The sequence below is a fragment of the Barbatula barbatula genome (genome assembly GCF_947034865.1).
Source record: "Barbatula barbatula genome assembly, chromosome: 11".
Taxonomy (NCBI): domain Eukaryota; kingdom Metazoa; phylum Chordata; class Actinopteri; order Cypriniformes; family Nemacheilidae; genus Barbatula; species Barbatula barbatula.
The window spans coordinates 21,970,093-21,985,102 of NC_136774.1; the positions used below are offsets into that span (position 1 = coordinate 21,970,093).

The 15,010-nt window shown below is 39.5% G+C and overlaps 1 protein-coding gene across 4 annotated transcripts in view; it reads right to left on the reverse strand.

Annotated features, from left to right (window-relative positions):
• Positions 1 to 233: 233 nt before the first annotated feature.
• fgd1 (FYVE, RhoGEF and PH domain containing 1) overlaps positions 234 to 15,010 on the reverse strand; it is a 31,404-nt gene continuing 16,627 nt past the window's right edge. For 2 of the 4 annotated variants that reach the window (XM_079467771.1, XM_079467772.1), the window contains exons 2-17: positions 13,418 to 13,576; positions 12,682 to 12,868; positions 11,573 to 12,242; positions 10,888 to 11,126; positions 10,660 to 10,816; positions 8,645 to 8,783; positions 8,376 to 8,434; positions 7,165 to 7,311; positions 6,681 to 6,773; positions 6,524 to 6,603; positions 6,297 to 6,327; positions 6,102 to 6,203; positions 5,882 to 6,010; positions 5,632 to 5,790; positions 5,062 to 5,208; positions 234 to 4,057 (exon numbers count right to left, since the gene is read on the reverse strand). In XM_079467771.1, the coding sequence (XP_079323897.1) occupies positions 3,788 to 4,057; positions 5,062 to 5,208; positions 5,632 to 5,790; positions 5,882 to 6,010; positions 6,102 to 6,203; positions 6,297 to 6,327; positions 6,524 to 6,603; positions 6,681 to 6,773; positions 7,165 to 7,311; positions 8,376 to 8,434; positions 8,645 to 8,783; positions 10,660 to 10,816; positions 10,888 to 11,126; positions 11,573 to 12,242; positions 12,682 to 12,868; positions 13,418 to 13,576 (2,768 nt within the window). In that variant the 3' untranslated portion in view covers positions 234 to 3,787. Of the gene's footprint in view, positions 4,058 to 5,061; positions 5,209 to 5,631; positions 5,791 to 5,881; positions 6,011 to 6,101; positions 6,328 to 6,523; positions 6,604 to 6,680; positions 6,774 to 7,164; positions 7,312 to 8,375; positions 8,435 to 8,644; positions 8,784 to 10,659; positions 10,817 to 10,887; positions 11,127 to 11,572; positions 12,243 to 12,681; positions 12,869 to 13,417; positions 13,577 to 15,010 lie in introns of all 4 variants that reach the window. The other 2 variants (XM_079467769.1, XM_079467770.1) reach the window with 1 other exon arrangement.

Genomic DNA, 15,010 nt, shown 5'->3' on the forward strand with positions numbered 1-15,010 from the left:
ATACAATACTTGTTTACATCAAACGTTAGGTAAGCCTTTGATGTAACGTTGCAAGGTATTTCGTCATTCTTTAGATAAGGAAATTAATACTAAAATTAGAATAACGTAGAATGTGCTTTTGTGTGAAAAATGTGTGTATTAATCAATAAAGGCTATTCATAACAGTGTGCTTTTTGTTATTTAAAGAACTGAAGTTGAAACTCAGTTGTTCTTTTATTACTTTATTTCATAAACATTTTCATGATCTTGCACAGATTTCATTGGGATATTAACATACAATGGTACCCAGTGGCCTGCCACTAATTTAATTAACAATAATAATAATTATAATAGTACTTGAAATAACAGTAATACCCATTATGTGTACAATAAAACAAGTTTCATGAGGAAAAACAATATGATGTATAATTGTGCCATATAGTGTGACGGTTTGGCTAGTAAGCTTGGCAAAACAAACGTATCAAAGCTCATAATGCAGTCATTGCTCGGCTGTCCTAGAAAAGTTTTACTTGGGCTATCTGGCAATGTTTTACATATTCAGTTGTGCTGATTTGTTGCAGACATGCATCAGCAAAAAAAGATCAGAGGATTTTATCCCAGTACACCTCTTGTTTGTCATGATGTCACTAAGGGGGGGGGATAAAGGAAGGTAATCATTAACATCTATGAGCCAACCGAAGGTCTGCCCATTCTCTCAGAATAAGCACATATCTCTCTTTAGTGTCTGTTACACGTCCATATAAAAGAGATTAAGAAGCGGATGACAATAAATAGGTTTGAAAAAAGTTTGTAAGTCATCCTCACGGTAGAATCGAATTTGGTGCAATAAGATTTAATAAGAATTATAATAATCAAGTCAAAAGCCCAGGTCCTGAAACATCAACAGACTGTGCTATTCATTCAATCTTTTGGTGTGTGGGTTTGAGAAAGGACGTACAATATATACAACATAACATTTATCTGTTCTGCACCATTCAGATGAAATGATCTCTTCCAAATTAACATTGCTCCCAAACATTTCTTGCTCAAATTTGACCAGACTGCCATGAATAGTCCTTAAAACAGTACCATTATTACGCCACATTAAATACCGCACTGCTTAGAAGCTCTGATTACCTATAAAGCCAGTTTATTCAGGTAGAGCGATATGCAGGAAAACTGAATTCCTGATCCCATCATGTCATTGTGCTATTTATAAACACAAAGCGAATCCCTTGATCGAAAAACGAGAAAGCACCTCTATGTCTTCGCTTAATGTAAGATCAAATATGCTTACACGATTGTTCTGACAGGTGCTTTAAATGCATAATTGGTAATGTAGTCTTACTAAAATTACTACAGTGTCTTACTTTTGGGAGGACATGTAGTTAACTGTAATCATACATTAACCTTTGAGTAAATCGATGAATTTCAAGGGATAATCTACCCTTAAACCACACCTAAGTAAAGAGAATACAAATTGAAGAGGCTTTAGTTGAATCAAATTCTGAATTAACATCTGATTATTGTTGGACTAGAGAATACAGAAACAAAAAATTATAGGCCCGGTTTCACAGACAAGGTTTAAGGCTAGTCCCAGACTAAAACGAATGCATGACCTGTCTTAACTAAATATAACTTGCCCAGAAATATCTTAAAATCTACCCGTGCCATTGTTTTGTCTCGAGATGCACACCAGTAATCTATTCTAAGGCATTTTTTATAAAAGCGACATACATATCTTAATTCAACTAAAGCATAGACCTGGTTTAAGCTAAACCGTGTCTGTGAAACCGGGCCATAATATCCCAAAAACATTTTCTGTATTTACTTGAATTTATTTTAATGTTTAACTTCGTGTGAGGTGTCTCGCAAAGTTTTACAAGCCTCACTACAAATATCTTAAGTAAAAAAGATAATAAATACAGGTAGCAAAAAACATACAAACAGAATAAAACCGTCAAAAAAACCACACAGAAAATGACGTTTCAATTTCTAATACACATATTCCGCTGTATACTTTGGCAAAAAGCAGTTGTGAATAGTAACAGAATAACGCAGGGTCGCAACATATCATAAGGCAGGATAGTAAGAGCAAAACACAGTAAAAAGCAGGACGATGAAAATGTGTGTAAAGAGTGAATGACAGGCAGGCTTAGCTGAGGACATGGAAATGACCAGTACAAATCGTAAACATGTAGTCGTTCGCAACCCTTCCTAAAAGCCATCGGTTCTTCGGAAACAACAGACAGGCTGGTGAACTTGGAAAAACATGGACTATTTCCCTCTTGACTTTTAAACACGTGATGTCTTTGACCACAAACAGCAAGATTAAAGCAATTTCAAACACAAAAGAGTTAAAGCAGTTCTGAACCAGTCTGTAGGTGTTCGCATTGGCAAATGCATTTCGGAAACTTGATTCAAAGAGGCGAAAATTACCTCTTTCCAAAACACCTAATATCAACTCCAGCGGTACAAAAGAGAACGGATCCTAAGCTTTTCTTTACCACAACGCTCGTGAGTCCATTTATAACGGCACGTAACAAAGATCAAACACTGAGCTCATTGACAATACCTAACCCACAAAACTGGGCTCAGAGAAATAAGTTATATTTACAACGGAAATTGTCCTTTAACCTTTGCACTTTTCATACACAAATACAACACTGTTGAAAACGTTTGATAGCCTCATGAAAACCTTTCCCACGTCTTAGTTATATATCTAGATATATAATCTATATTTATCAAAAACCGTCAAAGTAAGGCAGGGATATCATTGAATTCACAATGATAAAAATCAAGCCTGATTCATACACACCCTCATAATCTTCAAATAGTATCTGCAGTCTTATTAAATACTCCAAACACCACGTCATTCATAAAACCGTGCACAAACGCACTCGGACAACAAGACAACATCTCTCGTTCATCCTGGCGATAACATTCCCATTACACACATTTCACTTCTCAGAATAATTTTTCCTATTAGTTTAGTTTAAACAGAAGGGCCTGTGCACCGATGAATGTCCACATGGGGGCAGAATGTATAAAGACCAGATATGTGTGTTATGCGTGGTTTAAATAAAATATTTCTGCCGTTTTCCAGCAGTTCGGTTTCTGATGACCACGTGTACACTTTCTGAGGGAAAAAATTAGGCTTGCATGGTGGCCAACCCTTTGACAAATCAGCGGATTATTGCCATAAATATTGGTTTACCTACTTTGCTTACATTTAAAATGAACTTCCAATCTGTATAAGTCGCTCTTTAAACTGCTTTTGGGGTATTAAACCGTAGACTCTCAGTGTCTTAACCTTCTTAAAGTCTCTTAGTATCTAAACCTTTCATGAAACCATACCAAACATTCACACGGTGGTGATCTCACCACACTGACATCAACAGAACTGTCTCGCGTCGCTAAAAAAGACTGCAGGCTTGCAGCGATCCATACAGAGTTAGAAGAAACCACTTCACAGCACCTTAAGATTCGGCAGAAACAGTTGGTTCAACATGGAGACCGCTAGTGGCTGATGCACATTGATGCGTATTATCTCATCTCCTTAAATAAGTCGTCTTTCAAGTGTGCACGCTTGATTGTTCCAAACACTGGTCACTCACACGAGATGAGCAATACACGGAGAAACATACCGTAGATATTTCATGCAACTGACAATTAATACCGATGTGTGTTAGAGAGAAGGTCATGGTGTGTGTGTGTATGTGTGTGTTCTTTTGTCTATCATATCCTGACGTTATGGGCACATTTGTAGTTTTTGTGTGTGCAAAATGATGTCATCTTTTTTAGCCAATCATGTGCTTTCTCCCGTCAGCGTTGGCTCCTCCACTTCCTCCTCGAGGGCTTCGCAAATCGGACCGTTGGACTGCAGCTCTTCGCCCCTGCCGGCCCTCGATAAGACCTCCATCCAGCGTCGCTGCAGCTCCTCGCTGTCAGCGCTGAAGTAAACGGTCAAATGACTCTGGCTCATTTTGAAGGCGTAGCGGCGTTCCAGACGGTCACCTGACTCTGGAGGAGACACCTCAAACCCGATGAGGGGAATGCTGCGTTGGGCTTTAACATCCTGATCATACAGACGAACACACAAATGGAGAAAATAAATACTGGTACATGTCTGATAGCTGCACACTATTGACAGACTAAATTAAAGTGATGAAAATTCTGTCATCGTTTACCTGCCCGTTTGTCCTTTCAAACCTGTATGACTTTCTTCCACGGAACACAAAAGAAGATATTTTGAAGAATGTTGTTAACCGGACGGCGACGGCACCCATTCACTTGCATTGGTTTTGTGTCCATACAATAGAAGTGAATGCGTGCCGGAGCTGTTTAGTTACCAACATTCTTCAAAATGTTCCCGTGTTCTAGATACGAAAGAATTCTTACAGGTTTGAAATGACAAGAGGCTGAGTAAATGATGACAGAACTATCCTTTTAAGAGATCATTGCGTTATTTTTGTTTCATTCTGTGAATTAATGACAATATTTCTCCCAAATTCCAAGTATTCTTGTTTAAACAACACAACACTAATGTTTTTACATGTATACAAAGATATGATGAAATAAGCCTGGTTTGTCACTCTTTTACATGCCTAAAGTTTGCATGTGAACTTTTGATATCTGTCTTGAGTGAAGTGATCACAAGGAGTTCGGAGAAACAAATCTACGTCTGGTTTACTTGCTTGTGTATCAAAAGGACCATCTCAGATCTTGTGCTTAGTTCACTCAAGAATCTGCCACGGAAAAAATTAAGCTACCATTCCAAATGATGTTCTATTCTAGATGTATCGTGTCCAGTCCAGTGTCTGTTTAACTTCAACAAAATCAAACCTCAGGAGTGACAAAGTCATCTAACAGCAACGTGAAAGACAAATGAAAACTGTGATAAAAAAATCCAGGTTATCACATATTCTTTTCAACTTTTAATAGATTCATGTACAAATATTATTGTTGTATTGTTTAACAGTGAATTTGGGAGAAAATGTATATTTTTATCTCTAAAGTGACTTACGTGTTATAGTACGATAAAGATGTGTATTATTTAATGCCTCTGTTTGTTCATCATACCTGTGGAGCACCATAGATATAAAGCACCAGGGGTTCATTCTCCGGAATGACAAACCAAGCCTTCTGCCATCCACGGCCACCTCCCTTCTCCATATGATGCAGAAAACTACACAGCACACTGTTCTCAGCTGCTACAGACGCCTGTTTCTGTCCGACACGAAAACACAGATCACACTTTACAACAATTCTACAAGCATCATACATCCTCTTCTCCATGATAAAAGTACATGTTAAAGGAATAGCCTGGGTTATTTATAATGTATGGGCAGAATGTGTGGCTTACCATAGACAATAACAACCCCCTCAGTTTGTAAGTAAAGAATGAATAATGTGTTTACAGTAAAGCACTGGGCTGTAGGGTTATGCTTGCATTGTTGTTAAAGTGCTTACATCAATTATTCAAGCTCTTAAGTTCTCTATTGTCGAAAAAAGGCGGGACAATTCAGACAATGTTACACATTAACCTTTTTGTATATAACAAAAAACATCGTTTACGCCATTACAATATCGCATGTCCACGTGTCTTTCGGTTTAACTATATGTTGTTAAACCTCTGACATCACTACTTACCTCCAGAATGGAGCGCCGCCTATGCACGCTGTTGGTTAAAGTGGCCGGAGAAGGCGGTACGCCCACGAGTGTAGTGTAGCAGTCTATACACACGCGGTTGGCCCGGTTGTTGTCGTATAAAAGACGGGCACGAAACTCCGAACACTTTCCACACACCACCTGAAATAAACATCACGCCATGGGCTCAGCATAAGTAAGGCTTTTTAAATTCTTCTCAGTACGAATGCGTTTGTGAAGTTATGTGACGTACGTGTCCACAGGCTTTGCAGTGATGTCGTCTTTTGGTGATGGAGTTAAACGGCTCCTGACACTTCATACACAGCGTGACCTCTTTCTCCCGGATCGGAGTGGGCGCTCGCTTTCCGAGCTCTGTGCAATTCTGACGGTCCGGGAAAAGATATTACAGTCACCTCAGAAATACTTGAATCAGTGACATCACTTGTGTTTGATGCATTTTATCTAAGACTAACCGGAGAGTGGGGGGGCGTGAAGTCCTCCTCACGAAATGAGCAGTTGAGCATCCGGAAGGTCTCCAGCGTCTGCTCGTGTCTCTGTATAGTGGCTTGGATTGCCTGTGAGAAAGAATGAGACGTGAGAACAATGTGAGATGTGTTTGAGACACGAGAGAATCTGTGGTGTGACGTGCAAGAAAAAGAAAAGCGTACCTGAATCCAATCTCTCTTTTCTTCCTCCGTCCTGGTCAAAATAAAAACAACACGCATTAAAACCCAAAAGCCACACATACTTTTCTCATTCTTCAAAAGATGATTTGCTTTCCTTGGGTGTTTTCTCCGAATGCCCAAGAGCTTCGAAAACATAAATCAACATTTCTGTGCATGTTTATCGAGCTCAGATTTCGTTTTCAAGCACATTCCCTCGCTTTTAAACTCACCTCGCCTGCAGCTCCAGTGAACGCTGTTTCCCGGATACAAGAAACGTCCGGGGTACATTCATACTGCTGGTTTCTTTCAGCTGTGAAAGAATGCGAGTCAATTAGCGATCTGATAAAAGCAGATTTATTTTAAATGCGAGAGATAACAATGACGGACCTCCATTCCGTCTACATCGATCCTCGCTCGGACCCCAAACTTCTGTCCAATCAGCCTCAGTTTGGGGACGCAGTACAATAACCTGTCATTAAACTTCACAGAGAAAATCATGTGAGATAAACATGGCTGCTTTTTAGACAACTTGATTTTTTCAGATTTTCTTCCAAAGAAGATGTCATAGATATGTACACCTAGATGCCACATTCAACAGCTCCAGACATGTTGACGTGCCTGTCTTCATAATCAGGCAGCAGTTGAGTTTCTGTTGTCACTTACAGTAAAATCACTAGAAATTTGTTTTCTCAGACCGTTCCAATATGTAAGACATCCATGAGTCATCTATGTTTTATTATCTGTAGGTACAAGGATGTGGCTCAGTGGTATCTAAGGAGTGGTCTCTAGTGCAGCACTGCCATGTGATTTTCTAGGGTGTTGTATGTTGTTGCTAGACCACTTATTTAACCCTTGAAGTATCTTCACTCACCAAAATGAGGTATCTGTCCTGTGAAGTCCCGTTCTTGGCCGACAATTTCAGGATGTGTCCCTCTTTTATAAGCTCATTAGTTGGGTTAACAATGTCCTCCTCTCCACCGAGCAGCTCGTACACCTTCAACAGCTTTCTCATGCGTTCCTGAGAAACCAAACACACACAAACACTTGAGTAGCCATACATTTATTATATTGTTTAACCATACATAATTTCTCCTCAAGAAAAACTTTCGTAACCCATTTCTTCTGGATAACTTGAATGGCCGACGCATGTCCTTTTACAGCTTCACCACACTCCAAAAAGGTGCTTCAAAAGGTTCTAAGATGCCATAGAAGAACCTTTTGGTTCCATAAAGAACCTTTTATATCTGAAGAACCTTTCTGTTTCACAAAAGGGTTCTTTGTGGGGAAAAAGGTTGTTCTTCAAATAACCTTTGGCTGCAGTGTTCTTCTTCCTCATTACTGTGAAGAACCTTTTAAGTGCATTAGAGTCCCATATAATAAAGATAACATGATGGATCTTTTATGTAAAATTATTCGTTTGTGTTCAGTAATGAATAAAGGGGGTCATATATATCTGGGATGGTGTACGGATGAGTAAATGATAGAAGAATTGTCATATTTGGGTGAACTTTTAGTTTAAAGGGACAGTTCATTCTGTCTTCATTTACTCACCCATGAGTTGTTCCAACTCTGTATTCATTTCTTTGTTCTGATAAACACAAAAGAAGAACAGTTCTTGGACCCCATTGACAACCACAGTAGGAATATTCTTGAAAATATCTTCTTTGCGTTTAACAGAACAAAGAAATGTATAAAGCAATTTTTCCTACTATGATAGTCAATGGTAGTCAAGAACTGTCATTCCTCCAAATATCTTCCTGTGTTCATCAGAACAAATAAATGTATACAGATTTGGAACAACTTGAGGGTGAGTAAATGAAGACAGAATATTCGATTTTGTGTGAACTGTTCCTTTAAATGTGACATCGCCTGTTAGATTCAATTTCTCTTGGCAAGAGTGAGCGTCTCCGAATGTAAAATATAAGAACACAGGCTATTATCAGCTTCAAATGAGAGACATGCTGCACATTAAAGAGGCAAGCCACGTTTGATTATAAAGTGATGCTATGTGGCAGTGTTGGTTTTCGCCCCGCAGGGTGTGAGGCGTTGCTTTCGTGCCGGTTCATCTTGAACTCCACTCACCATCTTCCTGATGGCTGCGTTGGAATGCTCAGCTGCTGTGGCGATCAGCTCCAGAGATTCTGCGAAGGACAAAGCAAAGTTCAATCCAGACAGCTCTTGATATTTAAAAGACCCAATTGTCCTTAGCCTTTATCTTGGCCCGTTAACCTTTATTGAAACTTTTCACTGAAATATTTCCAGGCGCACGCATGAATAGTTGAAATGAAATGGGAAAGTGGGCCGGCTCGGTCGATAAGGGCCATTTCAGCGTTCCGGTGCGCTGAACTTACTCTGAGCGTCTTTGAAGTCGTCTGCGTCCTCTGGCAGACGGTGCAGATAGTCTTTGAGCAGGAGCTCGTAGCGAGGAATCCTCTGCACAGGCTCCAACATGTGGTGCTGTAGGGTGAGATTCCCACACATCTCCTCTTTCTGCAACACATATCCAAAATCAGAAGATGAGAAAAAACATTACCTGGCACAAACGCAGTACATTTGCCCTTTTTTGTTTGTAAACTTCACTTATTACTAATATTTTTCAATAAAATCGAAACTTTTTTTGGCCCTGTGGTGAGTTTCTTTTCCTCTTAAGGACATGTAGGCAGGAGAAACGACCAACTAAAGTGCTGCTTGCCCAAGCATTACTTAAGTTTTTTTTTTCTATTGCAGATTTATTAATACTTTAAATCAGCTATTGTTTTTATACTTTTAGTGTTTGTTCATTTTAGTTAATTTATTTAGCAATTTTCTAATGCTTTTGTCATTTTATTATTTATTTTAAAATTTATTGCTACATGGGTTAAATTCGGTTTATATCAGATTTTATTAATTGAAGTGCCTTAAACACATATATATGAATTTTTAATAATACATTATTTTATGTTAATAATATTAATAATATAAAATACCATTAGAAAGATTTATCATAATTGTTAGTTTTATTCCAAAATTGTTGCTGTCATACCACAGGACATATTAACGGTTTATTCTTCAACTACCCTATGTATATATATTTTTGTCCCTAATATAATAAATAACTATAATGCTGCTGTGTTTATTGCATTACGAATCGTGTTTCATTTCCTCTTCATCACTGAAGCAAACACTTCAAGCACACTGAACATCATTCATTTCTCGCGTGACCTTCTCATGCTAGAGCCCACGACATGCCTGATCTCCTTACAGCGCTCCTGTGATCTCTCACACTCTTAATATTCTACACACAGTGGCAACCGAAGACGTTTGAAGTACAGCAGCAGGTCTGGCTGGGGTGCTATTAGTATTCGCTATAACATACGGAACACCCCGAAACGCTTCTGCACCTCTAGAGACTCCTGCTTTCATCTGACGCCATCCATCAGCGCTGAGCCGTGGGTGAGATCTCGCTCTTTTCTACGCTGATGCTCGACTCTTAAGGTGAGTATCACGGAAGCGAACACCTGCTGGATGATATGACTGCATGACTAACACACGCTCTGCGGATTCGGTCCACGGGTGTGAATTATCCAATGTCGCACGCAATTAACACTCATTATAGACAGTGAGGGGGTTGGGAGGAGTGTTTTTCATTTTCACACATTTCAGCTGAGGGTGTGATTCTGTCACCATATCTGACTTCCTTTGGATTTCTAAAGAAAATCTGAATTCTGAAGTGGATTTTATCCTTTCGTTCTATTCTCATTGTATTGTTCAGCTCAATTTGTAGAGCATTGTGTTCGCGGTGCAAAGGTTGTGCGTTTGATTCGCTTTGGATAAAAAAAAGCGTCTGCCAAATGGATGCTAATTTATTGTTCACGGGGTATCTGGAAATTGATTCAGAAATCTATTAATCGTGATTAATCGCATCCATAATAAAAGTTTGTGTTTATATAATAATATGTCTGTTTATTTTGGTATTTATAAAAAAGAAATTTGTATGTAATTTTAATTGAATATAAAGAGTCAAATATACGTGCAAATATTTCCTAAATACTATATACATATATTTGACTTGCATAACCTTATATGTTTTGCTTATAGTCAATGTGTTCTTGTACAGCTGCTTTGTAACAATCAAAATTGTAAAAAGCGCCATATAAAAAAAGTTGACTTGACTAAAAGTGAAACGAACGATTTTATAGATGCAACCACTTCGAAACATTGGTTTCAGTCTTTGAAATGGATTTACTCAGTCAACATTAAAGATATCAATAATAGTATTTTATATAAAGTAGGATAATTTATGTAGAAAACAGATCACGGAACTCAACGAGTCACAAAAATGACTTTGGGAATCTGGGTTTTCACATGAATATCACAAACGTTTTACCTGGATGTTATGAATGATGGCTTTAAACTGCGAGCACCGTTGCATCCAGCTATTAACCAGCTCCATAGCCCTGTCGAAATTTTTAACATACTCTCCGTACATCTTCAGGAAAGGAGCCAGTTTCTGCAGGATGTCACCGATGCGAGGGTTCTGATCCCTGAGGGCAGAGGTCAAGATTAGCAAAACTCTTCGCTTTCAATTCTTTCTCTACTTCTTTTCCCTTCTCACCATTCCTCCATGCGTTTCTCCAGGGCGGGCAGCAGGAACTGTTGGTGAAAGCAGTAGATGGAGCAGATGTTGGAGAAGATGCCCATGACCACCTCACAGGGGAAGGAGCTACGAGCTCGGGCCTCCTCCATGAGCTGAGTGCAGAACACCTGATCCAGGAGGTGGAGTCTGGACACGTACGCTTTCTCCGTGTGCAGAAGCTCATTGGCTATATTAAACACCCGCTGGTGGACCGACAGCTAGAATCAGAGAAAATAATTGATGAATAATGGCAGTGTTTATAACGTCTTGTCTGTTCCTTATGTGTTCATAACATCTTATTCTGAAATCTAGAATGGGTTTGTTCTTGCATCTTTTATTTAATTGATGCTCATATGAGTTTGTCAATCATCGCATTGCACATTTTTACATTTTCTGACACGGGAATTCATATCATTGTTTTAAAAAAAAAAGTTCAATTAACTATAAAAACTGCTCTTTTATAGCTCAGGAGATTTGATGAGAAATGTTTGAGTTTATTTTAAGATCTTCATTAATGTTAACATTTAAGATCTAATGGACTCACATGGAGACATTTGAGAGATTTCTGGCTCATTTTCTCTGGAGAAATATCTGAGACGGAGGTTAAACTCGATGAGCAATTCACAAAATAGCATTAATAAGTCAATATCAGACGTAAACGCACCTCAGTCGAGTCTTGTCGTTCCGCTTTAAGAACCGGCTGTAGGGCCATGGGGTTCATCTCACTTTCATCTCCGCTCCCCTCTTCCAAATCGCTGTCTCCCTCCGAGTCTCTGCCCCCCTCCACACCTCCGGCTCCCTCACGTCCGGACCCCTCCGCATAGCCGCAGGAGAGGCCGGGCCCCGGGCTGCAGGGGCAGATCTCTCTCTCGTGACCAATCCGGTCCTCATCCCCAACGAAGCACAACTCCTCACTGTGTGATGGTGAACTGATGCTGTCGATACCGCTATCCCTATTGGCCAGCTTCCCATCCATCTGGGACGGAGGGAGGGACAAGCGCTCCGAGGGGATTTCTGATTGGTTGGCGGTCAGGTCTCTCATTTCCATGTTGTCCAGCAGTTTATCAGAAGCACCGTAGCCCGATTCCATCGAGAGACGCTTTTCAGAGCAGGACGCTCCGAGCTCGCTGTCGTCCTCCTCGGTTTCATCCACCTCTTCTTTTTCTGTCACGGCCTCAGCGAGAGGTGCTTCCAGCGGAGCATCAAGGGACGTGCAGGGCAGGATAATCTCTGAGGCCTGGGGGCTAAATGCCCGGGCCGCGTCCTGGGGGTCAGGGACCCGTGGGGTACACATCACTCCCCCTGTGATGTCCGGTACCACTATGATCTGCTCCCTGAAAATCAAAGCAAAAATCCATCTTTTATTTTAACTATCATGACATATGTTTTAAATATGTACAGAATATTTAGAGTTATATGATTCATATTTAGTATTTCTTTAATTTTACTGTAAAAAATCCCTAAAATAAAGTTTTGTAAACAAAAATATATAATGATTTGCAAATAGTTTTTAACCCCATTGCTTCGAAGCTCAAAAATCATATATTTTTAGACTTTAAAAAGTACATTTATTTTCTTCAAGGACATCTAGTAAAGAAAAACAATACTAATTAAAATTGCCTAGCATTAAGAAGAATATAAATAAAACAGAGACATCCCTGCCAAAGAAGATCAAACCAGATCCGATTGTAGAGAAATAAAAGATAAACAACACAAGTACCGTAATCTAAAAAAGCCATTCCAGTGACAAGCGTTCGTCTGCTCATGTCTCACCTCTCAAACTTCTCGATAAGGGAGAGAACACAAGTGGGGGAGGAGCTTCCCTCTGCTCTGGGTAAGGTTGCGCGTGATTGGCGGGGGTCGGCTGGGAGCGGACGGGAGGGCGGTGGTGGGAGGGGCTTGTCTGGGGGGCGTGGCCGTGTAGCGCTCCCCTGCTGTAGATGAGGTGGTTTCGGGGGCACTGAGTGAGACAAAATCAATACAGAAATCAATACAGTGAGAGTGCTGGATGATCACATGACGGCACCACAGAGAGACATAGAGGTTACATTGGTTCAGCCGGGAAGAATAACAACTTTTATTCGATTATTCCACTTACATATATAATAGATCACTTTCTATCATTATCATTTAGAATCACACAGTACACAATGCAGGACCTTGGATGACCTTAGATAGTATTGCTATTAGAAGAATTATGATAATAAAATTATTGTTTACTCAAATGAAAACAACTAGCTAGTGATAAAAAAAACAAGAACTCAATAATATATTCTATACCAACATTAATATATATATATATGTGTGTTTATTAACCATTTTATGTTTGTGAAATATACTGTATTTGTTTGCCTTTCTTTACATATTGATTACATGTCCATGTTGCGTGTGGTTTAATCTATGTGTGTTAGTTACTACTGAAGAATGCTGAATAATAAGTAAACAACAATAATAAACAAAGGTATTGTTTTATTTTATTCAGTCCCATGTGCATAAAAGCATACATTACCTTGAGGCTTTGGCCCAGGTAAAGGTGGCCGTGTTTTAGGTGGAAGCGGAGGGACATCCTGCGGCCCATTTTCATTTGTGCCATTGCAGTGCTGTGATTCCAGGGGTCCCGGGTCAGAACAGAGTTGCTGCGGGGTCTCATGGGCTCCGAGGCAGGGGCCTGGCTCAAGGGACAGACTCTTGGTTAGGAGCCGTGGACTGGATTCAGAAGGGCCTGACAGAAAGAGGGAGTGCAGGCTTGCTTTCATTTAGAGACTATAAATAAAGACAATGGGAACAAACCCATGCCTTATGTTGCAAGCATGGTTTGTGGTTCTTTATCAAGTAAGTATTTGTCAATGCAAATTTGAGAAGTCGGCAATTGTTTCACTTAATGCTTCTTGTTATCAAAATGAGGATCTGTGTTTTGGTATTTCAATTCAGTTTCAGATACACTACACATCACTCTCTCTTTCGTAGCCAGAGCTCTTCAAAAGAAAGAAATGCTTTTGTACACAATTACAATCAAGAGTCGAAAATAAATGCATGCCAAGCGTCAAATGCAGGTGAAAGACTCTGGCGAGTCAATAAAATGAATGTTCTTAACAAGTTGGCCAGTCACTTGAATAGGAACTGCAATAAACAGTATTAAATGATTTGATGATAAATTGTAAAAAAGACAACACTGGCTATTATGCGTGTCATGAAATAAAAACAAATAAATCTACTACTGTACATCTTGTTTTTTGTATTATTATTTATGGCTAGTACCCTTAAAAAAGGTGCTTCATGATGTCATAGAAGAACCATTTTGGCTGGATGGTTCCATAAAGAACTTCCTGTTTCACCAAATGTTCTAAGCAGTGGAAAAGGTACTTTACAGTACAAAAAGATTGAAAGAAAGAAACGGTTCTTATAAAAAACCTTTAATGGTTCTTTGGCATTGCAGTACAGTCCTTTTTCATGTTGGATCCTTTGTTACCATTATGCAAAAAGATTGTTATCATGATCATGTCAGGCAGCAAACTCTTTAAAAATCAACAAGAGAGAAGAAACAAGAAAGTCAAATTCAATTCAGCCTAATATAATGGAGCCGCCTGGGCGTAATGGATTACATCTCGGTCGAGTGAAGCATCTATGAGCCCAGAAACCGTAAACGTAGTTTTCACATAAATCACCGCCGGATCATTAACTGTGCATGTACATTCAGTGATCAGAGCATTACGTTAATCTCAGGTTTAAATTACACATTCAGTTTAGCTGACAATCTGAACATGACATTCAACTGTATAAAAGACTTTTATGTAAACTTGGGAGGCGGTCGAGCTCTGGCCCAGTGTTGGGCTCTTGTGTGTTAAGTAGGTCAGTGTGTTAAAGTGCCAGTGTCTACTGCTCAATCAATCCATGACGAGGCGACTTTACGCCACTGATCTGACAACTAAACACTATAAACTAAACAAAAAAAAGACATAAAATATGGAGAAAGAGGCCCATCTATGTGATTTAAATATAGAGGGCCGTGATATGAAAATAAACGGTGCTGGAATTTTTGTCGGAAGTGGCACGGACAGGTCAGATGGTGGGCAGACGAGTCATCTAGATGATGTTGCCGTTT